Source organism: Ranitomeya imitator, chromosome 5 (genome assembly GCF_032444005.1).
Source record: "Ranitomeya imitator isolate aRanImi1 chromosome 5, aRanImi1.pri, whole genome shotgun sequence".
Classification (NCBI taxonomy): Eukaryota; Metazoa; Chordata; class Amphibia; order Anura; family Dendrobatidae; genus Ranitomeya; species Ranitomeya imitator.
The window spans coordinates 1,123,202-1,142,321 of record NC_091286.1 but is presented as its reverse complement, the minus strand read 5'-3'; the positions used below and the strand labels follow the sequence as shown (position 1 = coordinate 1,142,321).

At 49.1% G+C, this 19,120-nt stretch overlaps 1 protein-coding gene across 1 annotated transcript in view; it reads left to right on the top strand.

Annotated features, from left to right (window-relative positions):
* OTOG (otogelin) overlaps positions 1 to 19,120 on the top strand; it is a 563,613-nt gene that overhangs the window by 280,172 nt on the left and 264,321 nt on the right. Inside the window, exons 23-25 of the mRNA XM_069768186.1 lie at positions 2,657 to 2,813; positions 10,117 to 10,143; positions 10,682 to 10,849. Of these exons, the coding sequence (XP_069624287.1) occupies positions 2,657 to 2,813; positions 10,117 to 10,143; positions 10,682 to 10,849 (352 nt within the window). The remainder of the gene's footprint in view (positions 1 to 2,656; positions 2,814 to 10,116; positions 10,144 to 10,681; positions 10,850 to 19,120) is intronic.

Sequence of the window (19,120 nt, the reverse complement as noted above, 5' to 3'; positions counted from 1 at the left end):
GGTGTCAGTGTTGGTGAGGTTGTATCTGTAATGTGGTATATGTGGGTGTTGTAGCGGTCTTGGCGTGGTGTCAGTGTTGGTGCGGCGGTATCTGTAACGTGGTATATGTGGGTGTTGTAGCGGTCTTGGTGTGGTGTCAGTGTTGGTGCGGCGGTATCTGTAATGTGGTATATGTGGGTGTTGTAGCGGTGTTGGCGTGGTGTCAGTGTTGGTGCTGCGGTATCTGTAATGTGGTATATGTGGGTGTTGTAGCGGTCTTGGTGTGGTGTCATTGTTGGTGCGGCGGTATCTGTAATGTGGTATATGTGGGTGTTGTAGCGGTCTTGGTGTGGTGTCAGTGTTGGTGCTGCGGTATCTGTAATGTGGTATATGTGGGTGTTGTAGCGGTCTTGGTGTGGTGTCAGTGTTGGTGCTGCGGTATCTGTAATGTGGTATATGTGGGTGTTGTAGCGGTCTTGGTGTGGTGTCAGTGTTGGTGCGGCGGTATCTGTGACGTGGTATATGTGGGTGTTGTAGCGGTCTTGGTGTGGTGTCAGTGTTGGTGCTGCGGTATCTGTAATGTGGTATATGTGGGTGTTGTAGCGGTCTTGGTGTGGTGTCAGTGTTGGTGCGGCGGTATCTGTAATGTGGTTTATGTGGGTGTTGTAGCGGTCTTGGCGTGGTGTCAGTGTTGGTGCTGCGGTATCTGTAACGTGGTATATGTGGGTGTTGTAGCGGTCTTGGCGTGGTGTCAGTGTTGGTGCTGCGGTATCTGTAATGTGGTATATGTGGGTGTTGTAGCGGTCTTGGTGTGGTGTCAGTGTTGGTGCGGCGGTATCTGTGACGTGGTATATGTGGGTGTTGTAGCGGTCTTGGTGTGGTGTCAGTGTTGGTGCTGCGGTATCTGTAATGTGGTTTATGTGGGTGTTGTAGCGGTCTTGGTGTGGTGTCAGTGTTGGTGCGGCGGTATCTGTAATGTGGTTTATGTGGGTGTTGTAGCGGTCTTGGCGTGGTGTCAGTGTTGGTGCTGCGGTATCTGTAACGTGGTATATGTGGGTGTTGTAGCGGTCTTGGCGTGGTGTCAGTGTTGGTGCTGCGGTATCTGTAATGTGGTTTATGTGGTGTTGTAGCGGTCTTGGTGTGGTGTCAGTGTTGGTGCGGCGGTATCTGTAATGTGGTATATGTGGGTGTTGTAGCGGTCTTGGTGTGTTGTCAGTGTTGGTGCGGCGGTATCTGTAATGTGGTTTATGTGGGTGTTGTAGCGGTCTTGGTGTGGTGTCAGTGTTGGTGCGGCGGTATCTGTGACGTGGTATATGTGGGTGTTGTAGCGGTCTTGGTGTGGTGTCAGTGTTGGTGCGGCGGTATCTGTAATGTGGTTTATGTGGGTGTTGTAGCGGTCTTGGTGTGGTGTCAGTGTTGGTGCGGTGGTATCTGTAATGTGGTATATGTGGGTGTTGTAGCGGTGTTGGCGTGGTGTCAGTGTTGGTGCTGCGGTATCTGTAACGTGGTATATGTGGGTGTTGTAGCGGTCTTGGCGTGGTGTCAGTGTTGGTGCGGCGGTATCTGTAATGTGGTTTATGTGGGTGTTGTAGCGGTCTTGGTGTGGTGTCAGTGTTGGTGCGGCGGTATCTGTAATGTGGTTTATGTGGGTGTTGTAGCGGTCTTGGTGTGGTGTCAGTGTTGGTGCGGCGGTATCTGTAATGTGGTATATGTGGGTGTTGTAGCGGTCTTGGTGTGGTGTCAGTGTTGGTGCGGCGGTATCTGTAATGTGGTTTATGTGGGTGTTGTAGCGGTCTTGGTGTGGTGTCAGTGTTGGTGCGGCGGTATCTGTAATGTGGTATATGTGGGTGTTGTAGCGGTCTTGGTGTGTTGTCAGTGTTGGTGCGGCGGTATCTGTAATGTGGTTTATGTGGGTGTTGTAGCGGTCTTGGTGTGGTGTCAGTGTTGGTGCGGCGGTATCTGTAATGTGGTTTATGTGGGTGTTGTAGCGGTCTTGGTGTGGTGTCAGTGTTGGTGCTGCGGTATCTGTAATGTGGTATATGTGGGTGTTGTAGCGGTCTTGGTGTGGTGTCAGTGTTGGTGCTGCGGTATCTGTAATGTGGTATATGTGGGTGTTGTAGCGGTCTTGGTGTGGTGTCAGTGTTGGTGCGGCGGTATCTGTGACGTGGTATATGTGGGTGTTGTAGCGGTCTTGGTGTGGTGTCAGTGTTGGTGCGGCGGTATCTGTAATGTGGTTTATGTGGGTGTTGTAGCGGTCTTGGTGTGGTGTCAGTGTTGGTGCTGCGGTATCTGTGACGTGGTATATGTGGGTGTTGTAGCGGTCTTGGTGTGGTGTCAGTGTTGGTGCTGCGGTATCTGTAATGTGGTATATGTGGGTGTTGTAGCGGTCTTGGTGTGGTGTCAGTGTTGGTGCTGCGGTATCTGTAATGTGGTTTATGTGGGTGTTGTAGCGGTCTTGGTGTGGTGTCAGTGTTGGCGCGGCGGTATCTGTGACGTGGTATATGTGGGTGTTGTAGCGGTCTTGGTGTGGTGTCAGTGTTGGTGCGGCTGTACCTGTAACACAGTGGGTGTTACAGCAGTGAGGATATATCTGTGATGGGGTTAATGTGGATGTGGAGGTATTCATCTGTATTGCCGTATCTCGGGATATTGATCTGTACATTTTCATGTTCTCTAGCTGGATGTGACTTGGTTTTACGCTAACTGCCTGTCAGACACATGTGGCTGTAACCGCGGTGGAGATTGTGAGTGTTTTTGTGCCAGTGTCTCGGCATATGCCCATCAGTGCTGCCAGCAGGGAATCACTGTGGACTGGAGGTCACCCCGAGTTTGTCGTAAGTGTGGTCCATCCTGGTGCATGCAGCTCACTATTCAGACTGCGGAGTTACTCAGGTGTAGTACATTGCCCTCCACTGTGTTCTGCACGGTGCTCAGATGCTTGGGTTGGTGCGCAATAAATTTGGGGTCACTTTATACTTATCACTGTATCACATGGAGCTAAGTGGGAAATACTCAGGTTACAATGTAAGAGAAACAGATAGTGCAACATTGTGCGATATGCAGTGCTGGTAAGAAAGCATTCTGTTTCCATTCTCTGCTCCCACATCCTGACCCTTCTTAATGCTGTGTCCCCTCTCCTCTCCCACATCCTGCCCCTTCCTTCTGCTGTGCCCCCTCTCTGCTCCCACATCCTGCACTTTCCTTCTGCTGTGTCCCCTCTCGGCTCCCACATCCTGCCCCTTCCTTCTGCTGTGCCCCCTCTCGGCTCCCACATCCTGCCCCTTCCTACTGCTGTGTCCCCTCTCTTCTCCCACATCCTGCCCCTTCCTTCTTCTGTGCCCCCTCTCTTCCCCCACATCCTGCCCCTTCCTTCTGCTGTGTCCCCTCTCCGCTCCCACATCCTGACCCTTCTTAATGCTGTGTCCCCTCTCGGCTCCCACATCCTGCCCCTTCCTTCTGCTGTGCCCCCTCTCGGCTCCCACATCCTGCCCTTTCCTACTGCTGTGTCCCCTCTCTTCTCCCACATCCTGCCCCTTCCTTCTTCTGTGCCCCCTCTCTTCCCCCACATCCTGCCCCTTCCTTCTGCTGTGTCTCCTCTCTGCTCCCACATCCTGCCCTTTCCTTATGCTGTGTCTCCTCTCTGCTCCCACATCCTGACCCTTCTTAATGCTGTGTCCCCTCTCAGCTCCCACATACTGCACTTTCCTTCTGCTGTGTCCCCTCTCTGCTCCCACATCCTGCCCCTTCCTTGTGCTGTGCCCCCTCTCTGCTCCCACATCCTGCCCCTTCTTACTGCTGTGTCCCCTCTCTTCTCCCACATCCTGCCCCTTCCTACTGCTGTGTCCCCTTTCTTCTCCCACATCCTGCCCCTTCCTTCTGCTGTGTCCCCTCTCTTCTCCCACATCCTGACCCTTCCTACTGCTGTGTCCCCTCTCTTATCCCACATCCTGCCCCTTCCTTCTGCTGTGTCCCCTCTCTGCTCCCACATCCTGCCCCTTCCTTCTGTTGTGCCCCATCTCTGCTGCCACATCCTGCCCTTTCCTTCTGCTGTGTCCCCTCTCTTCTCCCACATCCTGACCCTTCCTACTGCTGTGTCCCCTCTCTGCTCCCACATCCTGCCCCTTCCTTCTGTTGTGCCCCATCTCTGCTGCCACATCCTGCCCCTTCCTTCTGCTGTGTCCCCTCTCTGCTTCCACATCCTGCCCCTTCCTACTGCTGTCCCCTCTCTTCTCCCACATCCTGACCTTTCCTACTGCTGTCCCCTCTCTTCTCCCACATCCTGCCCCTTCCTTCTCTTGTGCCCCATCTCTGCTCCCACATCCTGCCCCTTCCTTCTGTTGTGCCCCATCTCTGCTGCCACATCCTGCCCTTTCCTTCTGCTGTGTCCCCTCTCTTCTCCCACATCCTGACCCTTCCTACTGCTGTGTCCCCTCTCTGCTCCCACATCCTGCCCCTTCCTTCTGTTGTGCCCCCTCTCTGCTCCCACATCCTGCCCCTTCCTTCTGCTGTGTCCCCTCTCTGCTTCCACATCCTGCCCCTTCCTACTGCTGTCCCCTCTCTTCTCCCACATCCTGACCTTTCCTACTGCTGTCCCCTCTCTTCTCTCACATCCTGCCCCTTCCTTCTGTTGTGCCCCCTCTCTGCTTCCACATCCTATCCCTTTCTTCTGCTGTGTCCCCTCTCTGCTTCCACATCCTGCCCCTTCCTACTGCTGTGTCCCCTCTCTTCTACCACATCCTGACCTTTCCTACTGCTGTCCCCTCTCTTCTCCCACATCCTGCCCCTTCCTTCTGCTGTGTCCCCTCTCTGCTCCCACATCCTGCCCCTTCCTTCTGTTGTGCCCCCTCTCTGCTCCCACATCCTGCCCCTTCCTTCTGTTGTGCCCCCTCTCTGCTTCCACATCCTGCCCCTTCCTTCTGTTGTGCCCCCTCTCTGCTCCCACATCCTGCCCTTTCCTTATGCTGTGTCCCCTCTCTGCTCCCACATCCTGCACTTTCCTTCTGCTGTGTCCCCTCTCGGCTCCCACATCCTGCCCCTTCCTTCTGCTGTGCCCCCTCTCGGCTCCCACATCCTGCCCCTTCCTTCTGCTGTGTCCCCTCTCTGCTCCCACATCCTGCACTTTCCTTCTGCTGTGTCCCCTCTCGGCTCCCACATCCTGCCCCTTCCTTCTGCTGTGTCCCCTCTCGGCTCCCACATCCTGCCCCTTCCTACTGCTGTGTCCCCTCTCTTCTCCCACATCCTGCCCCTTCCTTCTTCTGTGCCCCCTCTCTTCCCCCACATCCTGCCCCTTCCTTCTGCTGTGTCTCCTCTCTGCTCCCACATCCTGCCCTTTCCTTATGCTGTGTCTCCTCTCTTCTCCCACATCCTGACCCTTCTTAATGCTGTGTCCCCTCTCAGCTCCCACATACTGCACTTTCCTTCTGCTGTGTCCCCTCTCTGCTCCCACATCCTGCCCCTTCCTTGTGCTGTGCCCCCTCTCGGCTCCCACATCCTGCCCCTTCCTACTGCTGTGTCCCCTCTCTTCTCCCACATCCTGCCCCTTCCTACTGCTGTGCCCCCTCTCGGCTCCCACATCCCGCCCCTTCCTTCTGCTGTGTCCCCTCTCTTCTCCCACATCCTGACCCTTCCTACTGCTGTGTCCCCTCTCTTATCCCACATCCTGCCCCTTCCTTCTGCTGTGTCCCCTCTCTGCTCCCACATCCTGCCCCTTCCTACTGCTGTGTCCCCTCTCTTATCCCACATCCTGCCCCTTCCTTCTGCTGTGTCCCCTCTCTGCTCCCACATCCTGCCCCTTCCTTCTCTTGTGCCCCATCTCTGCTGCCACATCCTGCCCCTTCCTTCTGCTGTGTCCCCTCTCGGCTCCCACATCCTGCCCCTTCCTTCTGCTGTGTCCCCTTTCTTCTCCCACATCCTGCCCCTTCCTTCTGCTGTGTCCCCTTTCTTCCACATCCTGCCCCTTCCTTCTGCTGTGTCCCCTCTCTTCTCCCACATCCTGACCCTTCCTTCTGCTGTGTCCCCTCTCTGCTCCCACATCCTGCCCCTTCCTACTGCTGTGTCCCCTCTCTTATCCCACATCCTGCCCCTTCCTTCTGCTGTGTCCCCTCTCTGCTCCCACATCCTGCCCCTTCCTTCTCTTGTGCCCCATCTCTGCTGCCACATCCTGCCCCTTCCTTCTGCTGTGTCCCCTCTCGGCTCCCACATCCTGCCCCTTCCTTCTGCTGTGTCCCCTTTCTTCTCCCACATCCTGCCCCTTCCTTCTGCTGTGTCCCCTTTCTTCCACATCCTGCCCCTTCCTTCTGCTGTGTCCCCTCTCTTCTCCCACATCCTGACCCTTCCTACTGCTGTGTCCCCTCTCTTATCCCACATCCTGCCCCTTCCTTCTGTTGTGCCCCATCTCTGCTCCCACATCCTGCCCCTTCCTTCTGTTGTGCCCCATCTCTGCTGCCACATCCTGCCCCTTCCTACTGCTGTCCCCTCTCTTCTCCCACATCCTGACCTTTCCTACTGCTGTCCCCTCTCTTCTCTCACATCCTGTCCCTTTCTTCTGCTGTGTCCCCTCTCTGCTTCCACATCCTGCCCCTTCCTACTGCTGTGTCCCCTCTCTTCTCCCACATCCTGACCTTTCCTACTGCTGTCCCCTCTCTTCTACCACATCCTGACCTTTCCTACTGCTGTCCCCTCTCTTCTACCACATCCTGACCTTTCCTACTGCTGTCCCCTCTCTTCTCGCACATCCTGCCCCTTCCTTCTGCTGTGTCCCCTCTCTGCTCCCACATCCTGCCCCTTCCTTCTGTTGTGCCCCCTCTCTGCTCCCACATCCTGCCCCTTCCTTCTGTTGTGCCCCCTCTCTGCTTCCACATCCTGCCCCTTCCTTCTGCTGTGCCCTCTCTATGCTCTCACTTTGTGCCCCTGCTATGTCCACTGCCACCCCCACTTTCAGCTCACTCCGTATCTGTTCTCTGCTCCTACCGCCTCCGCTCTCTGCTCGCTCCGTATGCGATCTCTTTATCTATCCTCTGCTCCAACCAGCTCCGTCCTGTGATCGCTCAATATCCACCCTCTACCCCTGCCGCCGATGTGCTCTGCTCGCTCCATATCCACCCTCTGCTTCTTCTACCTCTGCTTTCTGCTCATTCCGTATCCACCCTCTGCTCGCTCCGTATCCACCCTCTACCCCTGCCGCCGATGTGCTCTGCTCGCTCCATATCCACCCTCTGCTTCTTCTACCTCTGCTTTCTGCTCATTCCGTATCCACCCTCTGCTCGCTCCGTATCCACCCTCTACCCCTGCCGCCGATGTGCTCTGCTCGCTCCGTATCCACCCTCTGCTTCTTCTACCTCTGCTTTCTGCTCATTCCGTATCCACCCTCTGCTCGCTCCGTATCCACCCTCTACCCCTGCCGCCGATGTGCTCTGCTCGCTCCGTATCCACCCTCTGCTTCTTCTACCTCTGCTTTCTGCTCATTCCGTATCCATCCTCTGCTCGCTCCGTATCCACCCTCTGCTTCTTCTACCTCTGCTTTCTGCTCATTCCGTATCCACCCTCTGCTCGCTCCGTATCCACCCTCTACCCCTGCCGCCGATGTGCTCTGCTCGCTCCGTATCCACCCTCTGCTTCTTCTACCTCTGCTTTCTGCTCATTCCGTATCCACCCTCTGCTCGCTCCGTATCCACCCTCTGCTTCTTCTACCTCTGCTTTCTGCTCATTCCGTATCCACCCTCTGCTCGCTCCGTATCCACCCTCTGCTTCTTCTACCTCTGCTTTCTGCTCATTCCGTATCCACCCTCTGCTCGCTCCGTATCCACCCTCTGCTTCTTCTACCTCTGCTTTCTGCTCATTCCGTATCCACCCTCTGCTCGCTCCGTATCCACCCTCTGCTCTCTTCTTGCTCCGTATCCGCCCTTTACATAGTAACATAACATAGTAACATAGTTAGTAAGGCCGAAAAAAGACATTTGTCCATCCAGTTCAGCCTATATTCCATTATAATAAATACCCAGATCTACGTCCTTCTACAGAACCTAATAATTGTATGATACAATATTGTTCTGCTCCAGGAAGACATCCAGGCCTCTCTTGAACCCCTCGACTGAGTTCGCCATCACCACCTCCTCAGGCAAGCAATTCCAGATTCTCACTGCCCTAACAGTAAAGAATCCTCTTCTATGTTGGTGGAAAAACCTTCTCTCCTCCAGACGCAAAGAATGCCCCCTTGTGCCCGTCACCTTCCTTGGTATAAACAGATCCTCAGCGAGATATTTGTATTGTCCCCTTATATACTTATACATGGTTATTAGATCGCCCCTCAGTCGTCTTTTTTCTAGACTAAATAATCCTAATTTCGCTAATCTATCTGGGTATTGTAGTTCTCCCATCCCCTTTATTAATTTTGTTGCCCTCCTTTGTACTCTCTCTAGTTCCATTATATCCTTCCTGAGCACCGGTGCCCAAAACTGGACACAGTACTCCATGTGCGGTCTAACTAGGGATTTGTACAGAGGCAGTATAATGCTCTCATCATGTGTATCCAGACCTCTTTTAATGCACCCCATGATCCTGTTTGCCTTGGCAGCTGCTGCCTGGCACTGGCTGCTCCAGGTAAGTTTATCATTAACTAGGATCCCCAAGTCCTTCTCCCTGTCAGATTTACCCAGTGGTTTCCCGTTCAGTGTGTAATGGTGATATTGATTCCCTCTTCCCATGTGTATAACCTTACATTTATCATTGTTAAACCTCATCTGCCACCTTTCAGCCCAAGTTTCCAACTTATCCAGATCCATCTGTAGCAGAATACTATCTTCTCTTGTATTAACTGCTTTACATAGTTTTGTATCATCTGCAAATATCGATATTTTACTGTGTAAACCTTCTACCAGATCATTAATGAATATGTTGAAGAGAACAGGTCCCAATACTGACCCCTGCGGTACCCCACTGGTCACAGCGACCCAGTTAGAGACTATACCATTTATAACCACTCTCTGCTTTCTATCACTAAGCCAGTTACTAACCCATTTACACACATTTTCCCCCAGACCAAGCATTCTCATTTTGTGTACCAACCTCTTGTGCGGCACGGTATCAAACGCTTTGGAAAAATCGAGATATACCACGTCCAATGACTCACCGTGGTCCAGCCTATAGCTTACCTCTTCATAAAAACTGATTAGATTGGTTTGACAGGAGCGATTTCTCATAAACCCATGCTGATATGGAGTTAAACAGTTATTCTCATTGAGATAATCCAGAATAACATCCCTCAGAAACCCTTCAAATATTTTACCAACAATAGAGGTTAGACTTACTGGCCTATAATTTCCAGGTTCACTTTTAGAGCCCTTTTTGAATATTGGCACCACATTTGCTATGCGCCAGTCCTGCGGAACAGACCCTGTCGCTATAGAGTCACTAAAAATAAGAAATAATGGTTTATCTATTACATTACTTAGTTCTCTTAGTACTCGTGGGTGTATGCCATCCGGACCCGGAGATTTATCTATTTTAATCTTATTTAGCCGATTTCGCACCTCTTCTTGGGTTAGATTGGTGACCCTTAATATAGGGTTTTCATTGTTTCTTGGGATTTCACCTAGCATTTCATTTTCCACCGTGAATACCGTGGAGAAGAAGGTGTTTAATATGTTAGCTTTTTCCTCGTCATCTACAACCATTCTTTCCTCACTATTTTTTAAGGGGCCTACATTTTCAGTTTTTATTCTTTTACTATTGATATAGTTGAAGAACAGTTTGGGATTAGTTTTACTCTCCTTAGCAATGTGCTTCTCTGTTTCCTTTTTGGCAGCTTTAATTAGTTTTTTAGATAAAGTATTTTTCTCCCTATAGTTTTTTAGAGCTTCAATGGTGCCATCCTGCTTTAGTAGTGCTGCTTTGTATTGCCTCTGCTCTGCATTTCACCCCGTCTCTCTACTTGAGTGGCCTACCCAGATTGTGTTGCCCTGTGCTTATGCTACCTGCTACTGTGGCCCATATCCAGTGGTCCGAACCCTAAGAAATAAAGTAGGTTATGCTTCCCGGGACAGACACAAGTCATTATCAGGCGATGACATCGGGGCTGGATGACTGTATGGACATTATGGACCCTCTGCTCTCATCTAATCTGTTGTCTCTTTTTTCCAGCTTATGACTGTGAATTCTACAATAAAGGTGAGTGCATCTACCGTCATAGCCATTGGGGACCGGGGCATAAACTGAGACCATTAGGGTAGAGGGCTGATTGTGATGAGGCAGCACAGTCCATGTCGCAGCATCTCCATACAGTTTATCAGATCAAACCGCAACATAATGTTCTATAAAGAGGTTGTGGGGTCCTCTGGGGCCCCTATATACCAGTGAACCCTATCGTACATAAGGCAGCACACTGGCTCAGTGGTTAGTATTACAGCGCTGGGGTTCTGGGTTCAAATCCCACCAAGGACAACATCTGCAAGGAGGTTGGATGTTCTCCCCGTGTTTGCGTGGGTTTCCTCCGGGTTCTCCGGTTTCCTTCCACACACCAAAGACAGACTGATTGGGAATTTTGATTGAGAGCCCCATTGAGGACAGATAATGTCTGCAAAGCGCTGCGGAATAAGATAGCACTATATAAGTAAAGCATAATAAATAATGAATAAATAATGAATAAATAAATCGTACATGTATGCCATTCGATCGTGGCTACTAGATGTCACCATTCTTTCCCCAGTTTTAGGCAAAGGTCCATACAGGTTGCACAGTCACAGGGACCAGGGTCTTGTGCTGGCGGTCCAGATGGCTGATATCATTGTGATGCCAATGAGAGAAGAGCATGAGATGCCGGGCCACACCGCAGACTTCATGATGACCCCTGGATTGTTCAGCCCCAAAGCCCATGGTGAGATTTACTCTGCACTGTGCCAGGTTACTGGGGGTCTAGAATCAATGGGTACCAGCTCCACAACTTATTGGTGGCAAGAAGGGAGTTGATGGGTCAAGGAGTGAGGGTTAGGGTTAGTGATGCCCTCAATGATAAACATTCACTATATGTGAAAAGCGCTGCGGAATATGTTGGCGCTATATAAATAAAATTATTATTATTATAATTATTATTATATGTTCATGCACGAGGCCTTTGCTCTACTCCTTATGGGTTTTTGCAATTAAACTGGGCCACTCCAGGTTATTGGGCATGGGTGGCCAGCCTGGTCTGTGTCTTTAACCCACATGTGCCCCCTACATTCGACAGAAACTGCACTCATCAAGGTGACCAATGACCTTCTGACAGCAAAACGTAATGGTGACCACTCTCTGCTCATTCTTCTTGATCTTTCTGCAGCTTTCGACACTGTTGACCCCCGTCTCTTACTCTCTAGGCTCCAGTCACTTGGCATTAAGGACACTGCTCTCTCCTGGTTCTCCTCCTATCTTTCTGACCGCTCCTTCAGTGTTCTGTTCTCTGGCTCCACTTCATCTCCTCTTCCTCTCACTGTCGGGGTACCTCAGGGCTCAGTCCTTGGCCCCCTTCTCTTCTCCCTTTACACGGCCCCAATTGGACAGACCATCAGCAGATTTGGCTTTCAGTACCATCTTTACGCTGATGACACACAACTATACACGTCATCCCCTGACCTTACCCCCGCTGTACTACAGAACGCCACTGACTGTCTGTCCGCAGTCTCTGACATCATGTCTGCTCTCTATCTGAAACTCAACCTCTCCAAAACTGAACTTCTTCTGCTCCCGCCTTCTACTAACCTCCCTAAATCTGACATTTCCCTCTCCGTGGGTGGCTCAATAATAACACCCCCGCAGCAGGCGCGCTGTCTGGGTGTTATGTTTGACTCTGATCTCTCCTTCACCTCCCACATACAATCTCTTGCCCGCTTGTGCCGCTTACCCCTAAAGAACATCTCTTGAATCCGCCCTTTTCTCACCATGGAGACAGCTAAAACCCTCACTGTCGCCCTGATCCACTCCCGCCTGGACTACTGCAACGCTCTATTTATTGGCCTCCCTCCCCCTCACTGTCGCCCTGATCCACTCCCGCCTGGACTACTGTAACGCTCTATTAATTGGCCTCCCCCTCACGCGATTTTCCCCTCTCCAGTCTATCCTTAATGCAGCAGCCAGGGTTGTCCATCTGGCTAATCGTTACTCGGACGCGTCCGCTCTTCGCCAGTCTTTACACTGGCTGCCCATTCATTATAGGATACAATTCAAAGTACTTGTTCTCACCCACAAAGCTCTCCACAGTGCGGCACCCCCCTTACATCTCCTCCCTCATTTCTGTCTATCGGCCTAGCCGACCACTGCGCTCTGCAAACGACTTTCGACTAACCTCTGCACTAATCCGTACCTCCCACTCCCGATTACAAGACTTCTCCCGTGCTGCGCCAATCCTCTGGAATGCTCTACCCCAAGATATTAGGACCATCCACAACTTGCATAGTTTTAGGCGCTCGCTCAAAACTCATTTGTTCAGAGCGGCCTATCATGTTCACTAATCAAACTCATTTTATGTTTGTGTGTGTGTGTAGCCCATTCAGTATCTCCATCTACCCCCCACCCCCTGAAGATGGCCGTACCATCATTGTAAATACATCATTGTTAATACACACCTGTACTTTGTATCTCCCCCACCTCATTTTAGATTGTAAGCTCGCACGAGCAGGGGCGGCTTATTTTGTCTTATTTTGCATTATTACTGTATTGTTAACATTGTTACCTATGACTGTTGTGTTTGAAACTGTTAAACTGTAAAGCACTGCGGAATATGTTGGCGCTATATAAATAAAGATTATTATTATTATTATTATTATTATTATTATTATCCTGGGGCATAGTATTCATTCTATATATCGGGAACAGAGATTGTCATTTGAACCTGTCTTCTGTATATTCATGCACCTTATTTGGCAGGCAGTACAAAACGGTGTGAGTATATACAAGTTTGCTTATTTTCACACATACTGTATTTTCTTAAGATCTATCACACTTGAATGCTGGGACCTTACCAGCATCTCTTTTGCTGAATTTGGTTACAAGTGGGCACATTGCGGCAATATTAATAATCTTTGGTCAGGACATTCCCCGTCTGCAACAGGATGCATGTATAAAGGTTTTAAGTATGGGGTTATATATACTTGATATGCTGTGTATATAGGCTACAGACCACTGTTTATAACGTACTAGCTGTACTACCCGACTTCGCCCGGGTTAATAACTGCTGTTAGCAAAATAGAATGTGTTAACAAAAATTTATTCTGCACGCAAAAAACACAAAACAAATAGATAGAAATGTAATTGTTAAAAGGCAAAAGCTAAGCTGATAGAAGCATTTCACAACATATATTTCATCTTGTTTTCATGTCTGCAAGCCTCGCTTCCCTCTCCTCAGAAAGTTCATTGGCTCTTGAGGAAGCAGCTCTTGTTCTCTTATCTGCAAGCCTCGCTTCCCTCTCCTCAGAAAGTTCATTGGCCCTTGATGAAGCAGCTCTTGTTCTCTTGTCTGCAAGCCTCACTTCCCTCTCCTCAGAAATGTAATTGGTCCTTGAGGAAGCAGCTCTTGTTCTCTTGTCTGCAAGCCTCACTTCCCTCTCCTCAGAAATGTCATTGGTCCTTGAGGAAGCAGCTCTTGTTCTCTTGTCTGCAAGCCTCGCTTCCCTCTCCTCAGAAAGTTCATTGGCTCTTGAGGAAGCAGCTCTTGTTCTCTTGTCTGCAAGCCTCGCTTCCCTCTCCTCAGAAATGTCATTGGTCCTTGAGGAAGCAGCTCTTGTTCTCTTGTCTGCAAGCCTCGCTTCCCTCTCCTCAGAAATGTCATTGGTCCTTGAGGAAGCAGCTCTTGTTCTCTTGTCTGCAAGCCTCGCTTCCCTCTCCTCAGAAAGTTCATTGGCTCTTGAGGAAGCAGCTGCTGTTCTCATGTGTGTCAGCCTTGTTTCTCGGTCTTCACATTTTTCATTGGCCCGTAATGCAGCTTTTGTTTTTGCATCAGCTGACATTTGTGCCATGGAATTCCTTTTCTTATGAGGCATTATTGTGGTAAAAATAGTCTGTAACTGGCAGTTTCTATATCCTCTCACATAGAGGTAATGTGACTGACATCAGCCTTTCCACCAACACACCCTAACTGACATGCTATTACCTCACACAAGCTTTGTTATACTGAGAATGTCCTTTGTTGCCTATATTAGAGCTCAGATTAATTAACTGTAGCAAAATAGAAGGTGAGCTGTGATTGGTTGCTATTGGCAAATAGGAGCACTGATCCAATATGTAAAAAATATACTCAACAAATTTTATTCAATAAAGCACATATCATCACATAAATACATAGAATATGGATAACTGACATATGAGACATAGTACATAGACCAATGGTTGCACTAAGAGACATCACTGGTACCACGTCAAAACAAGGATAGAAATATATAGTAACTCCCTAAGGGTGGTTTCACACTTGCGTTTTTGTCTGCAGCGTTTTTTGCACAAAAAACGCATGCGTTTTTTTCCCTATATTTAACATTGAAAACGCATGCGTTTTTTCCCCTATATTTAACATTGAAAACGCATGCGTTTTTTGTTGTATACGTTTGGTCGCGTTTTGAAACGCATGCGTTTTTTCAGAAATGCAACTTGTAGTATTTTTGAGAGGCTTTTTTTGACACATAAAAACGCATGCATTTTCATGCGTTTTTTTTGTGTCAAAAAATACATTGGAGTCAATGGAAACGCATGCGTTTTTAAGCACATGCGTTTTGTTTGCTTTAAAAACGCATGCGTTTTTATTAAAAAAAACAGAAAACACACTGATATGCCACCCTCCACCATAAAGGTGATAATGGGATCCTAACCCTAACCCTAAAGGGATCCTAACCCTAAAGGGATCCTAACCCTAACCCTAAAGGGATCCTAACCCTATCCCTAACCCTATCCCTAACCCTACCCCTAACCCTACCCCTAACCCTAAATGGATCCTAACCCTACCCCTAACCGTAACCCTAACCCTAAAGGGATCCTAACCCTGCCCCTAACCCTACCCCTAACCCTAAAGGGATCCTAACCCTACCCCTAACCCTAAAGGGATCCTAACCCTACCCCTAACCCTAATCCCCTGAGGGTTAGGGTTAGGATCCCTTTAGGCTTAGGGTTAGGGTTAGGATCCCGTTAGGGTTAGGGTTATGATCCCTAACCCTAACCCTAAATATTTCTGTTTATAGTGGGTTTTTTACTTTATTTTGATGATTGGCAGCTGTCACACATTTCTCAGCATGCGTTTAAAAAACGCAAACGCATGAAAAAACGCATGTAAACGCGTCAAAACGCAGCATTTTTTTTCACCACATGCAAAAACGCATGCGTCAAAAAGACGCAGCGTTTGCACGCGTTTACATGCGTTTTTTCAACGTGCGTTTTTTTTAAAAAAACGCATGCGTTTTGAAACGCAAGTGTGAAACCAGCATAAGAAACATGGGTGACATGGATTTATAAAGATCTAATCAATAAGTGTCCACCCGATGTTTAAACTTATAATTATGCAACTTCTATCCACCAATATAATGGTTAATTAGGCATAGTGGGCTAAGTGCATAGCTACAACCGTATAATGCTAGTTTTCAAGACCATAAGTAGCTAGCCAATCACAAGCATGAATATACACATTATATGCCCATGAGCTGATCTCAAACTATACCTGTCGACATGGTATCAGAGACGTCCGTGCACCAAACACCTCGACGCGCGTTTCGCTGTCTGCCACAGCTTTGTCAGGAGGTAGAGTAGCAGTGGGTAAGTCAGCTAATATAGCACATTCATAATTAGATAATTGGCATCATGTATAACGGCGCATATCCACCATGATGCAGCGTCATGGAGAGCGCGGCGCTCAATGCGCCCGGTATCCGGTAATGTGACCAGGTCATGTGACCCGCCCATCACCAAGACAACGAGCAGCATCTATAGAGCGCCGTCTGACCACGGCACCACAGCGTGGGCATGCGCTCACATTGCCAGGTAAATAGAACTTTATCCAAGAACATAGAATACCCACCACAATCCTAAAGTAATTATTAAGTGTAAATAATAATGATTGCTGGCCGCTGAGAGTTACAGCAGCAGCCATATCAGCAAAGCAATGTACCATCTGTAAATCATACACATATATTGACAATAATAATAAACATAACAATCAGGTCAGCGACCACATTAATATATACTGCTCAAATCTGTACAATCTATCAAATAACCCTATTTACTATATAATTGTCTAAGGGTCCCTTCTGTCTGTCTGTCCTTCTGTCACGGATATTCATTGGTCGCGGCCTCTGTCTGTCATGGAATCCAAGTCACTGATTGGTCGTGGCAAAACGCCCACGACCAATCAGCAACGGGCGCAGTCCGGCGGCAACATGGACGCTCCTTCCTCCCCACAGTCAGTGCCCGCTCCATACTCCCCTCCAATCAGCGCTCACACAGGGTTAATGGCAGCGCTAACGGACCCCGTTATGCCAAAGTGTAACGCACTCCATTACCGCCGCTATTAACCCTGTGTGACCAACTTATTAATATTGATGCGGCCTATGCAGCCTCAATAGTAAAAAGATCTAATGTTAAAAATAATTAAAAAAATAAAAAATCATCATATACTCACATTCCGGCGCCTTTCCCGCTCCTCGCGACGCTCCGGTAACCGCTCGATGCAAGCGGCAGGTTCCAGTGGCAAGGAACCGCGCCCATACCAACCCTGGGACCGGAAGCTGCCGCGTGCACCGCACACAGGCGCCAGGACTTCAACGGAGGATGAGTATATGTTTATTTTTTATTTTAAGTCTGTATACTACATGGCTCTGTGCTGTATACTCCGTCGCTGTGCAATACACTATGTAATTGGGCAATATACTACGTGACTGGGCAATATACTACGTGACTGGGCAATATACTACGTGGCTGCCCAATATACTACGTGACTGGGCAATATACTACGTGGCTGGGCAATATACTACGTGACTGGGCAATATACTACGTGACTGGGCAATATACTACGTGGCTGGGCAATATACTACGTGGCTGCCCAATATACTACGTGGCTGGGCAATATACTACGTGACTGGGCAATATACTACGTGGCTGGGCAATATACTACGTGGCTGGGCAATATACTACGTGGCTGCCCAATATACTACGTGGCTGGGCAATATACTACGTGACTGGGCAATATACTACGTGGCTGGGCAATATACTACGTGGCTGCCCAATATACTACGTGGCTGGGCAATATACTACGTGGCTGCCCAATATACTACGTGACTGGGCAATATACTACGTGACTGGGCAATATACTACGTGACTGGGCAATATACTACGTGGCTGGGCAATATACTACGTGGCTGCCCAATATACTACATGGCTGGGCAATATACTACGTAGCTGGGCAATATACTACGTGGCTGGGCAATATACTACGTGGCTGCACAATATACTACGTGGCTGGGCAATATACTACGTAGCTGGGCAATATACTACGTGGCTGGGCAATATACTACATCACTGGGCAATATACTATGTGGCTGGGCAATATACTACGTGGCTGGGCAATATACTACGTGACTGGGCAATATACTACGTGGCTGGGCAATATACTACGTGGCTGGGCAATATACTACGTGGCTGGGCAATATACTACGTGACTGGGCAATATACTACGTGGCTGGGCAATATACTACGTGGCTGGGCAATATACTACGTGACTGGGCAATATACTACGTGGCTGGGCAATATACTACGTGGCTGGGCAATATACTACGTGACTGGGCAATATACTACGTGGCTGGGCAATATACTACGTGACTGGGCAATATACTACGTGGCTGGGCAATATACTGCGTGGCTGGGCAATATACTACGTGACTGGGCAATATACTACGTGGCTGGGCAATATACTACGTGGCTGCACAATATACTACGTGGCTGTGCAATATACTACGTAGCTGGGCAATATACTACGTGGCTGGGCAATATACTACGTGACTGGGCAATATACTACGTGGCTGGGCAATATACTACGTGGCTGGGCAATATACTACGTGGCTGGGCAATATACTACGTGACTGGGCAATATACTACGTGACTGGGCAATATACTACGTGGCTGGGCAATATACTACGTGGCTGGGCAATATACTACGTGGCTGCCCAATATACTACGTGGCTGGGCAATATACTACGTGACTGGGCAATATACTACGTGGCTGGGCAATATACTACGTGGCTGCCCAATATACTACGTGGCTGGGCAATATACTACGTGGCTGCCCAATATACTACGTGACTGGGCAATATACTACGTGACTGGGCAATATACTACGTGACTGGGCAATATACTACGTGGCTGGGCAATATACTACGTGGCTGCCCAATATACTACGTGGCTGGGCAATATACTACGTAGCTGGGCAATATACTACGTGGCTGGGCAATATACTACGTGGCTGCACAATATACTACGTGGCTGGGCAATATACTACGTAGCTGGGCAATATACTACGTGGCTGGGCAATATACTACATCACTGGGCAATATACTATGTGGCTGGGCAATATACTACGTGGCTGGGCAATATACTACGTGACTGGGCAATATACTACGTGGCTGGGCAATATACTACGTGGCTGGGCAATATACTACGTGGCTGGGCAATATACTACGTGACTGGGCAATATACTACGTGGCTGGGCAATATACTACGTGGCTGGGCAATATACTACGTGACTGGGCAATATACTACGTGGCTGGGCAATATACTACGTGACTGGGCAATATACTACGTGGCTGGGCAATATACTACGTGACTGGGCAATATACTACGTGGCTGGGCAATATACTACGTGGCTGGGCAATATACTACGTGGCTGGGCAATATACTACGTGGCTGGGCAATATACTACGTGACTGGGCAATATACTACGTGGCTGGGCAATATACTACGTGGCTGGGCAATATACTACGTGACTGGGCAATATACTACGTGGCTGGGCAATATACTACGTGGACATGCATATTCTAGAATACCCGATGCGTTAGAATCGGGCCACCATCTAGTATATGAAATATTAATACAATATAACAAATCATACCAATAATCACATAAACATATTGATACATAAACATAAAGA